Below are 12398 nucleotides of genomic sequence, written 5' to 3'. Positions count from 1 at the left end.
ATGTCATTCTGGTCTGTGTTTGTTTCTTGTTTGCAAATTTAAACAGTTATCCTACAAATCAGAGACGCATGCTTATTGTCAATAGAAAATAGCTTCACCTCTACTGTTTTCTGTTTAGGCAGTGGTGCTCAGCACAGGCATGTCTCCGCTTCTCACTCAGCACTCTCACTGCAGGCCCCCGCTCACTGTCCAGCTTGTATATGACACCACTTTGTACTGAATGTCAAGAGTACAACTGATATTCAAATTAGGAAGAAAAACTGCCTTGATCCATTCAGTTCAGCGTGGTTTGAACTCTTGTAGATAAAATTTGAAGGATATATATATATATATATATATATATATATATATATATATATATATATATATATATATATATATATATATATATATATATATATATATATATATATATATATATATTCTCTCTCTCTGGGAAAATTTCCACGTGGGTGTATCTACTAATAATAAATATAATACTAACAATAATAATAATAATAATAATAATAATAATAATAATAATAATAATTATTATTATTATTATTATTATTATTATTATTATTATAACTATTATTATTATCGTTATCATTATTATTATTATTTTAACTATTATTATTATCATTATTATGATCATTATTATTATCATTATTATTATTATTATTATTATTATTATTATTATTATTATTATTATTATTATTGCTACTATTCAATAAAAATACTGAACCCAAGCTAACGTCACGCGCCATTTCATACCCGTGTCACGGCATCCAAGTACGTGGCAGCGAAGTTGACACATGCGCAGATAGGCACCAGTTCGCTGGTTCGTTAGAGGCACTCTACTGTATATAATGCAGGCACCGCTGGCCCGAGTCAGTGCCGCACTGACCCACTACAAGCTGCAGTGAACCTCGACCCCTGGCACTGGACGGAGCCTCGCTGTGACTGCTTTCATCGAGCGGCGACAGTGAGGTGAAGCACTACACTTGCTTTCCCTTAACAATGACATGCATAAACACACACATATCCATACCATCTCTTGAATTTCAAACTCAAAACAGCTGAACAAGGGCAGTGCTCTTTCCTGTGTTCCTTTACCCTGGTATATAAACAGACAAACACTCCACAATCTTTCATAACATTGTGCGGAACAACCACACAAGTCCCACGCATGTCGATGCAACATGAGGGTTCTTAGGAGCGTGTCTAACAGAAAACACATACAACACAAAAATAGAGATACTCACTCTCGAGGATGAGCAGTCTCCAGAAGTAATCAGTGCTGGTTTTCGTCTCTGTATCGCTTGAAGTGCTGATCACTAATCTGAAACGCATAATGTCACAATTAAGACACCATACACACAACACAGCAGTGGTCATCATTGTCATCAACAGCAAGGTTGTTTCTACACTCAGTCTTAAACTCCTGTTGGGGATGAAGCAGTGAGGGATGAAGCACTAGTGCTGACCTTGAAAACAAGACCCTTCAACGTTGTCACCCCTGCAGACCACAGCCCACCACGTCCCTCTCGTTATCAGCAACACCAGACGTCAGCGCCAATCTCCTCTCAGCCATCACATCGCTATCAATATATATATTCTAAACATGCACATTCTAACGTGCATTAAAACGTGCACATTAAACGTGCACATTCTAAACATTCACTAAGATGTTCCTGGCGATGAAAACTGATAAAAATCAGTTTTCATCGTCAGGAATTTTTCTGTGCACACTTCACTCTTCACTTCATATTTCCTCACCTTGTGTTTCGTTCTCTCCAGCTGGCCATGGCACCCAGACTGTGTCTCCTGGTGGCGGCCGCGTGGACAGGGTGGGCCGCAGTCCAGGCAACAGATTACTGCAAAATATCGCCCGAACATACAATGTGCAAGTATCCTGGCATTGGCCCTGCTTGCGGAACTCAGGTGCTGGCCAGAGAAGTGAGTTCGGAAGAGGCCGACTTCATCGTGGAGCTGCACAATAAACTCAGGTCGAAGGTGGCCCGCGGAGAAGAAACAAGAGGAGCGCCCGGACCGCAGCCTTCCGGCGCCAACATACGAGCCCTGGTGAGAATTTATTGCTCAACACACTGACTCATGAAGTTAAAAAAAAAAAAAAAAAAAAAAAACACTGACGTTGCCGCTGCTTCAGATTCTTTTTTGTTGACGGTCCGGTGCGGCCCCAACACCGTCCCTGTCCTGCATTACAATGACACATCACAGCAGTGTAGCCGCGGCAGGATGAGGGGCCGCTGTAAGGTCAGGCTGTAGACGGCAGTGTGTTGTAGCTTCCCTCACTGTATGTGTTTCCCGCCAGGCGTGGGACGAGGAGCTGGCCACCGTGGCACAGCGGCACGCCGACCAGTGCATCTTCGAGCATGACTGCAATGACTGTCGCAGCGTGGGTGAGTATGCAATTGTCTTGAATGAAGAGAACGTGGATGAATTCTTGGTAGGAACTGGACGAGACGCTTAACCCACTCTTCTCACAGACAGGTTTAACGTGGGCCAGAACATCTACATCCTTAAATCATGGGGTTTGCTCCAAGAAAAGCCTGATTGGAACGGAGCCGTCATTAGTTTTTACGACGAAGTTGATAAGTTCCCTGGAAGTGGCGTAGGATCTTATCAGTGAGTATCAGCCGGGCACACTGTGTGACAGCTCAAGCTAGAAATACATTAATGTGTATACCAAATTTCCTCTCATAAAAAGATCCAGACTAACTTCCTTTGACTTTCAAATTGCTGCAGGTTTAGTACGGACACAGGCCACTATACGCAGCTATTGTGGGGCACCACATCTCTCGTCGGCTGCGGCTACACAAAATTCAAGGTTGGCAATGTTATCAAAGCATTGTACGTCTGTAACTACGGACCAATAGGTAACATAATGAGCTTCCCGATGTATCGTGAAGGAGACCCGTGCTCTGCTTGTCCCGAAGGCACCACCTGCTCCCAGGAGTATGAGGGGCTTTGTGGTGAGTACTTGTATTTTGAGAGTCTGCGACACTGTGTTGAGGACGAGTATTTCTCGACTCTTCCCATACAATTCTCACACTACTAATACCAAATATCATTCGTTAATAAGCCTCAGTCCAAACGCATTCGTGCGCCCCACGAAAGTCAAAGAAAGGAGTAGCACTCACTAATTCCCTGATTTTTATTTATTGCAGAAGGGAATGTTGTGGTCGAATCCACTTGGAGCGACCTGCAGCCTTCAGTTACCGCAGGTTTCTTTAGAAACTCCAACAACAACCCGCAAAAAACCGTGACGCTGCACTCGGAAGGTTTTACCATGGTGTATGAGTATCCGAGAAGCCTGGTTACAGCACCAATAAGCGAGCCTACTTCAGCACCCACACCAACAACGCCACCGCCTGCTACTGAAAATAATGGTGCTGCTGATGCTGATGCTGAATGACGGAACTGCTTCATCTAAAACCTGGAGAGGTCTCCATTGGATGGATGGGGCGAATGTGACCAGAATGTGGCCGCGACTGCCCTACAGCCTGAGTGTTTCGATGACCCTTGATGTGCCTGGGTGTATTCTTTCCTGTGATGTCACGAACCACCAAAATTGTGTTGCTCCAGACTTGGAAACTTTCTTTTTGAAAACTGTCGGCCACACCAGCACGGCACAGCATCACTGCTAGCAAGGGACACCACCACCACGTCTACTAACAAAAGATATATTACACGAAATTGAAATAATCAACTCATTACTCTAAAAACAGGGAAATATGAAAGTGTTGAATATACCATAAAATATACTTTACTTTTTTTTTCCTCACCACGAATTATCATCTTTCTCATCACTACTCGATGGCGCGTCTTTGCAATGTGTGCCATGAAAGTCTTACTTTCGCTACAATAGAGAGAGAGAGAGAGAGAGAGAGAGAGAGAGAGAGAGAGAGAGAGAGAGAGAGAGAGAGAGAGAGAGAGAGAGAGAGAGAGAGAGATAGTTTCGCATAATTTAGGAGACCTGATTTTATTGATATGCGTTACCACAATCACTATGTGTCATCAAGTAATTAAAAAATACGACATTTTGTTGAGATTTTCGGAGCAGACATCAATATCACCGCATCGGAGGTGAAGGGCCGACCTACTTTGACCAGTAAATTAATAGAGAACATTTCTCATTGAAATACTATCTGGGACAGTGTGAGTCATTCCTTTCTCTACAGTACCAAAAGAAACTTGGAATTCGCAATATGTACCTAAAAAAGTGAAAGTGCAGGATATGTCCATATTGTGCGGAACTAAGCGAGTCACAGGTACTCGGAAGTTTCAAATATTCAATAAATAATAGAATATAAGACTACTGGTGATGTGTTATATGCACTCACAATGACTAGTGATGATCGTGCCAGCTCTGGTCAGGTTATCAGCACCACAGACCCTTTCATACACGAGTTTGAGCAAAGATAACAGCGGGGTGTGGAGCGCAAGGTTCACTTCGGTACAGACGGACACTTTTGCACACGACACCGCCAATGAAAGCAGCGCGATGATGTGTTTTGTTACGTTTCGTATCACACACACGAAACATCTTCCCATCAGCAGGTTCAGTTCTTCATTGAGGTGTCTACACGGAGCAGAGTTTCAGGAGTCCTCACGAGTCGCAAGAAGACATTCAACAGAAGTTATAATGTAAACATAATGCAAGAGAATCACAGCGACGTGTATTATGCTCGTCGTTACTGGAAGCCATACACACACTGAAACCCTCAACTGGTTTCGCCATGAAAGTATCATTGGGAATTTTCTTGACTTCTCTTTGTACAATAACAATCTTTATCCAATAACAATCTTTCTCCAACACAGGAAAATAAAGAAGACAGATGAATCCATTCCACACACACACACACACACACACACACACACTCAGCTACACACAAGGTGGAATAAAAACGTTCCGTAACTACTCGTCCTTCCGTCGCCAACGAACACAGTTAGTTATGATCATGCGCGCGCAGCAGGAGCAAACAGTGCCTTCCGTGAGTTAGCTTGCCGAGAGGCGTGAGTTGTCATCATTGGGACTGGTGTTACACTCGGTTTTATGACCACACTGATAGACTTACGGTGTCACAGCACAGAGAAAGAGTCAAAATCTGCCTTAAACTCGCAAGTCGCCCTAGCGAGGTGTTTTGAGAGGCACACACGGACCAAAGCGTCATTGGAGATAACGAGCCAAGAATGCAATCACAGCAAATATCGAGAAAATAAATAATTAAATAAACCTCTTTGTCAGCATCGTGTGACGACCACTGAGAAAAGTGCCAGTAGTTCACGCCTTCCCACGTCCGATCTGAAATGCGCCGCGTCGCTGTTGAGTTTCACCCTGTTACACTGCAGCGTATTACCGAGTGATACGATGCAATGATACGATACGTGGATATGCAACAAGCGTGCACGCGCCTGAACAGGCTGGCAAGGCGTTGAAAACCCGCAGAGTTTTCATCCACACCAGCACGACCGTCGCTCTGGACTCCTTACTCGTCAGTAGGCTTTGACACCGTTGAAATGAAGCTTAAACAGCAAGATAAAGTTTGGCCAATCATCAGAACATTATCTACAAAGAGTATTCCCAGTTCGGTGAAAAAGCGGGGAGCGGTGTGACGCTGCATCGAGGGACTGCTTCCTTGGGGGTGGTGGCGAAAATCAAATCAAATACGATTTTTTTTTTTTCATAAACATTTTTTTTTATCGTACCTTGTGTGTGTGTGTGTGTGTGTGTGTGTGTGTGTGTGTGTGTGTGTGTGTGTGTGTGTGTGTGTGTGTGTGTGTGTGTGTGTGTGTGTGTGTGTGTGTGTGTGTTATTCGCTTCTCCAGTCTTCTCAATCTTTGGACGACGAAACTTTTTTCATAATAGATTTCGATGTTTTGAATTCCTCTCACGGCTGTTTTTCTTGGTAATAATTATCCTTGGTGTTCCCGGGCGGCGAGGTGACATTTCAGGTGTTTCCTCACCCAGATTTGTATAATGCTGCATGTTTCTCCGCCAGTTTTTTTTTTTTTTTTCATTAACTGCAGCTGACTTTTTTCCGTGCTCGTGTGAAGACGCATTTTGTGCAGATGGTTAATTAATATTTAGCATAAACGTATGAGATATTTGATGTATTATTAGTAAAAAAAAATAGAATACACACTCTTTACTAACTTCGGTCATCCAAAAAAAAGAGCAAAGAGGAGATGCCCATGAAAGTCCCGTGATCTGGAAGGCAAAAAACGTTCTCTGGAAGGTGAACCAGGATCTTTTATGATATATTTCATCATGTCCGTGCCTCTGAAGACGCTGGCAATCATGAAGACCCAGTCTTTTCTTTCCCTCACCTCCAGCAGGCTGGCGGAACTGACCCCGCTCTTGTCGATCTCACCAGGTCGTCCAGAAACTTCTCTGTGTCTCCCTCTTAACCCTTTATCTTCTATCTTGTTTGTCAACGTTAGATTTCCCAACACTTCCTTCCCCATAATGTGACCGAGAAATTCCATCTGCTGCCTTCTAATGTTCTTTATCAATTATCTCTTCCGTTTCCATCCTCTGCAGACTTTCATTTGTTTTTTTTTTTTACCGTTCCCAGTATCCTCAATAGCGTCCATGGCTTCCAGTCATCTTTGTTTCTGTTTTTGTCCGAGCCTCACAACTGTATGGTAACACCGACCACATTTTTTTTCTAGACTCTCTCACACGATGAGAGTTTTCAGAGGAAACAGACGGCGGATTAATATAATACGCACTGAAATCTACACTCAACAAATAAAGTTTCATGCAGTATCATGAAAGTAATCCAGAGGTAGCAAACCATGAGGTCTTGGCCAGCTGTTGCCCTGAGTACTGGCCTGCAGAAAGCAATGATTTGTATCCTAACGCAAGGACCCTAACGCCACGATTTTACTCATATCAACCAACATAACCTGTTCTAACAGCCTCCCAGCTCATGGAACAAGCCAGCCAGAATGCCCTATGGATTTACTAATCTAACCTGAAGCCCACACAGTGTTATAGCTTATTTTTACTTTAAAAATGCCTTATCATGACGAATTTGAAATGTCTCATTTAATTTTATCCTCTACTGCATTTACATTTGAGTATCATTCCCCAACTACCTACAAGAAAACAGAAATTGTTCCTTTCCTTACTTGATTCATAAAGTCGTGATCACCATTCGAACTCCACTTTGTTTTGTGTTTCCTCTCAATCTTGTCTTATGATCTGCTAGCAGTCTCCGTTGAGAGTCTGACAAATGACGGATTCTTGGCAGATAAGAAAACTTAATTTTTGTTCAGTACAGTTGCCTAGAGTTACTCAAGTGAAGCAACAAGTGCCATACTATTATTTGCCACAGACTTGGAGTGTACGTGTGTGGCGGTCAGTGTTCAGGTGGTGGTGGTGGTGGTGGTGGCTGGTCTTGCTTCATTGAGAGGCTGACCTCAAGGCCTCTCATTCAGTGGACGGTGGCTCATACAAGGCACCGATGAGCCGTATGTGGCAAGGTCGAATGGGACCAAAATCTCTCTTTAAAAGGCCCCCATATGAATTTCATATGTTTATTCACTTAATCTAACAGAGATTCGACGCCACCACCTCAGCCACGTGACGGCTTGCAAGAAGTACACAGGTAACACATTCATGGACATGTGGGGTAACATACCACACTCACTTCCATTGTGTTTAGCGTTGTGCCTCAATCTTACACTGCGGGCATATAAAAGGAACGGATCCGTATCGTTAAACACCATTCCCTCGTCAAGACTACTTTGAAAGACCATAGAGAGGATTAGTTGAATCTGTATGGATATTTCTTATGTCCAAAGTGCAGAATATTTGTTAACCTATCACATCAACCATACAAACGCCCTTGAGAACCCCAACAGCATCCACTATGTACCTACCATCGTTATAATTAGTGGAGCTTTAGAATACGGATGATAAACTACTACATCACTCCTGTAGTCAGTGGCGTCTCTCAAAATTACACCCTAAATTTAAAACCAGACTATTACATTAAGTAGCAAGCTTAAAGAAAACCCAAAACAGTAAAAAAAAATAATAGTAATAAATAAAAAAAATAATAATAATCCAAAACAGTAAAAAATAAATAAATAAATAAATAAATAATAATAAGAAGAAGAAAAAAATTATTATTTATATATTATCTATCATTTATCCTTACAGAGCGGATGGGGAGCAACAGTTAAACAACACCGCTGTCAACCTTTCAGTACTGACTATTGAAGGGAGTGACGCAACGCTTGTCCAGTAAAAGTCGACCCATTAGGTAACGCCACAGCTATTATTGCCCGCGCTGCCAATACCGGACACGGCAGAAACGCGGGACGAGGGACGGAATTAAGGCAAGCCGCAGGGAGGTTTTCGGGGTTAAACTGATGTCCAATGAGCCCCAACCCTCCGAGAGTCAGGGGAGATGGCGAGGGGAGAGTAGGGACAGTGGTGAGGGGAGAGGGCGGGTGAGAGGAAGGATGGGAGGAGAGGTGGCGTAATTCTGACAAGGTTCTGGCTGTGGCGGCAGGGGTCTTGTGGCGCCACGGATGACCAGGCGCTGATGGAGATAATAACAGTCTGGAGACCACCGCAAGACCTTCCTTAACCGCCCCAGAAGCATCTCTCTCTCTCTCTCTCTCTCTCTCTCTCTCTCTCTCTCTCTCTCTCTCTCTCTCTCTCTCTCTCTCTGTGTGTGTGTGTGTGTGTGTGTGTGTGTGTGTGTGTGTGTGTTTATTCATAACATCACAGGACTGAATCAAAATCGTAATGTCTCCACTTTTGATATTAAACTATGTATATATATTTTCTTTTCTCACTAAATTCTTGTATATTGTTTTACACACACCATTTCTTCTGGCAATGCATTCCACTAGCCTGCATGTGTGTGTGTGTGTGTAGCTTGCATGTATGTATGTGTGTGTGCATGTATGTATGTGTGGGTGTGTGTGTGTGTGTGTGTTTTACCATACGACAAGGGAAAGGTAAGGCGTCATTGTATTGGTGGGAGGTCGCAGTGGCTCGGCAGTGTTCCGGCGGGGTGGCTCGGGGACCAAAGGAGGGAAGGGATGCGGCAACACCACCACAAAGAGACGTTTTCCTCTGCCCCTGACCTTGCAGCGCTCACTTCCTTGCACCCTTCCTGTCCTCATGCAAAGAGCCATCTCTACGAATACGTCCAAGGATGCAGTTTTGTTTGTTGCAGGGAGGGAGGGAGGGAGGGAGGGAGGGAGGGAGGGAAGGAAGGAAGGAAGGAAAAGATAGATAGGTAGATGGATGGATGGATGGATGGATGGAAGAAAAAAGAAAGAAAAGGAAAGAAAAGAAGAAAAGGAAGAAAGGAAGGAAGGAACGAAGGAACGAAGGAAGGAAGGAAGGAAGGAAGGAAGGAAGAAACCAACAAACGAACAAACAAATAAACAAAAAAAGACAGACAGACGGACAAAGGAAGGAAGGAAGGAAGAAAGGAAAAAAAGGAAGAAAGGAAAGAGCACAAATGAAAGAAGGGGAAGGGAAAAGAAAGAAGAAGGAAATTAATAATGTTTAAAGAGTATGCAAATATTTTCCTCTGGGTAATACCAACAATTCTGTTTGAGCAAAGAATAATGTATGAATTGCCTGTTTAGAATCCTGTGTGTGTGTGTGTGTGTGTGTGTGTGTGTGTGTGTGTGTGTGTGTGTGTGTGTGTGTGTGTGTTTGTGTTTTTTTTTTTTTTGTATTTTGTATTTATAAGTGATTATAATTCTCTTTTCTCTGCTAATAAATTTAATATCTGACTAATTAACCAATTAACTAAGCTAAATACGTACCTAACTAATCAACTACCCAATTAACCAACTAACAAACCAACCAGCTAACTAACTAACTAACTAACTAACCTACTAATTACGAGAAGGGTGATCTATAAAACGACAAGCGGATGAGTTACAATGAGTCGCTGGTGTCCTCGCTAAAGGTTATGCTTAGCTCACGAGATTGCTGAGTACAGGCGTCACACTTGAGGTGCTCAGAGGCCGCGACGGAGGAGGCCTACGAGGGAGGAGTGGGGGAGAATGAAGAACCAGGTGATGGTGGAAGGAAGGAGGGAACCACGGGGAGTTGGAGGAGACGTGCTCAGCCTTGCTTCCTCCCAGTACGAACCGCAGGCACCGCTGGCTGGGAGGACGGACGCCGAGACTCGAGACCATATGAACTGATCACTCTGTGTAGCCAAGGACAGGCTGACTTGTTTTCACACCAATGGGAAGGAAGAAATAAATCAACACCTTTTTATGCAAATCAAGGACATTGCGATCATAGGCTACTGAAGTGATGAGGGGGCAGCTCCAGGCGGGGTAGGAGGATTACCACAGGAACACAATGACTTCTTTCTCAACACTACCAGGAAAAATAAATAAATAAATAAATAAATAAGCCAATAACTCCTTTTTTACCTGAATCAAGGACGGTGACTTGATGGCTTGATGAGGTGGAGGTACAACTTATGAGAGAGCGAGCCATCATAACACCACAACTGGGAAAAAAATAAAGCAATAACTTCTTTTTTACGTGAATCAAGGATAGTGAGTTGAGAGGTCGCCGAGATGGGGAAGACGTGATTTATGAGCCGGAGAACCATCATCATCACACTGAATTTATTTATTTATTTATTTATTTATTTTTTTTTTTTTTTCTCAACAAGATTGGGGTGAGGTGGAGGAGGGACCCTGTTAACAGTACATACAGCAGGGCCATCATAACACTGGCTTCTCAACAGGACAAGAAAGTAAAATAAAACATTGTACAGTAAATCAGACCGTGTGTTCCCAGGCAAGGGAGGCGGTGATGTGCGGGGGACGGTATGCTTTGAATTTATCATCACAAGTTTGAAGGTTCGTGCTAATTTTGGTGTTCTGCGTCGCCAGCAATCAAGGGCAGGGCGAAAAGGTCCCACGTAAGTTACTTTAGTACTCTGCAACAATGCGAAAAATTACTACCAGACAAGAATGGACCTTGAGCTTGTGGTTTTCCGCTCACTGTGCCATTACGAGAACTTTTTCATTATCGAGGCTACATTTTCAGGCCACACAGCTGCCCAGGAGACGCCAGCATCCTTCGTGCTTCTCGTTCCGCACAGAAGCTCAAATGGAATGCTTTAGTTTCCCTGTTTCCGCAGCACTTATCTTATAACGCCCGTCGCCTCGTCTTTACTTGTGGTGCAGTACAATCTTCTCCCATGAAAAAAAAAAAGTGTTGAACCCAAGGCACTACTTCAGGACATGTGGGCTTCACGAGCTGCCCTCACATTCCAGTCATCGCGTCTGGCTTGGCTACCCTGGCTCACGTGACGTCCAGTCCAAATGGTTACAAAAAACACGACTACTTGAAAGAAAAAAAAAGCAATGTCAGGTGTTGGAAGGGTTAAGGCAGAGGCAAGGTGGTGAGCATCTCCAGACCGTGACGTGACAACTACTCCACCGCGGCGTGACGGCCCACACCGAGCAGACCTGCAGCCCCTGGTGATGACTGAGATGCGTGCGGAAGGATCAGTCGAAGATTCAATTCACGCATTTGTAAATCTATGGTAAATATAACTGTCTTCACGTGATGGCCTAAGATTGTTGAAGTAAATCCGTTCGCGCAGACGAAGTCATGCATTTGCTGACTGAGCTTGAGTTAAGTGCGGCAAGACTGACAAGGGACAACAGTCGTAATTATATAATGGTTCAGCTTCCTTTCCTCTTCCCACTTCACTTTACAGTCAGTCTCTTATTTTGCTGGCGGCTGAATGAATTTGTCTCTGCTGATCAGAGTAATGCTGGTGAGGACCGGCTCATCATCGATCCCAACTGACGGTGAAAAATTTCCCCTCCTTTCTCACACCATCTTCCTCTTCTCCTTCCAAGGCCCACGTCAGTCAACTCAAGACCCCCACGCTGCCTACAACACACTTGACTGGTGGCTGTTTGGGAGAAAAATAAGTTTGGTGGTCACTGCGTTAAGCGGGTCGGAACTCCAGCCAAGGACGTCATAACCAGACTGATTTAGGAAATACCCGCTGCCTCCGTGACTGACTGACTGACTGACTGAAGAAATGCTTGTCAGAGGAAAGGAGTGATTGATTCCGTCAAGGCTGGCTACTTTACAGACGATCTGCGCCCTCGCCAGCATCGGTCTGGACCAACTTACCTTCACTCATCCTTATTTTTGCAAACCAATTACACCTTGAACTTTCAATTTTTAGGGAGATGGACTGGAGTGCATGACTAGTTTACAATTTAACAATGCTTCCTCAATAGTTCGTGAAACTCAAGCGATGCCTCGGTGCGGAGAGTCCCACACGAGGATGACTATGAAGACGTTAATGGAATACGGATAGTAACTGTAAACGCCGCACTATGAAAAGCAAGACTGAAGA

General features: G+C 43.7%; 1 protein-coding gene across 1 annotated transcript; it reads left to right on the top strand.

The window, feature by feature from the left end:
* The first annotated feature begins 1383 nt into the window (after window positions 1-1383).
* LOC135090950 (CRISP/Allergen/PR-1-like) lies at window positions 1384-3761 on the top strand. The gene is made up of 5 exons (XM_063988219.1): window positions 1384-2064; window positions 2315-2402; window positions 2490-2628; window positions 2749-2975; window positions 3171-3761. The coding sequence occupies exons 1-5, from the start codon at window positions 1786-1788 to the stop codon at window positions 3416-3418; spliced, it is 981 nt and encodes a 326-aa protein (XP_063844289.1). The 5' UTR covers window positions 1384-1785; the 3' UTR covers window positions 3419-3761.
* The last annotated feature ends 8637 nt before the right edge of the window (window positions 3762-12398 follow it).

The sequence above is a fragment of the Scylla paramamosain genome, chromosome 1, assembly GCF_035594125.1.
Source record: "Scylla paramamosain isolate STU-SP2022 chromosome 1, ASM3559412v1, whole genome shotgun sequence".
In the NCBI taxonomy this organism is placed as follows: domain Eukaryota; kingdom Metazoa; phylum Arthropoda; class Malacostraca; order Decapoda; family Portunidae; genus Scylla; species Scylla paramamosain.
This window is presented reverse-complemented; position numbering and strand designations above follow the sequence as displayed.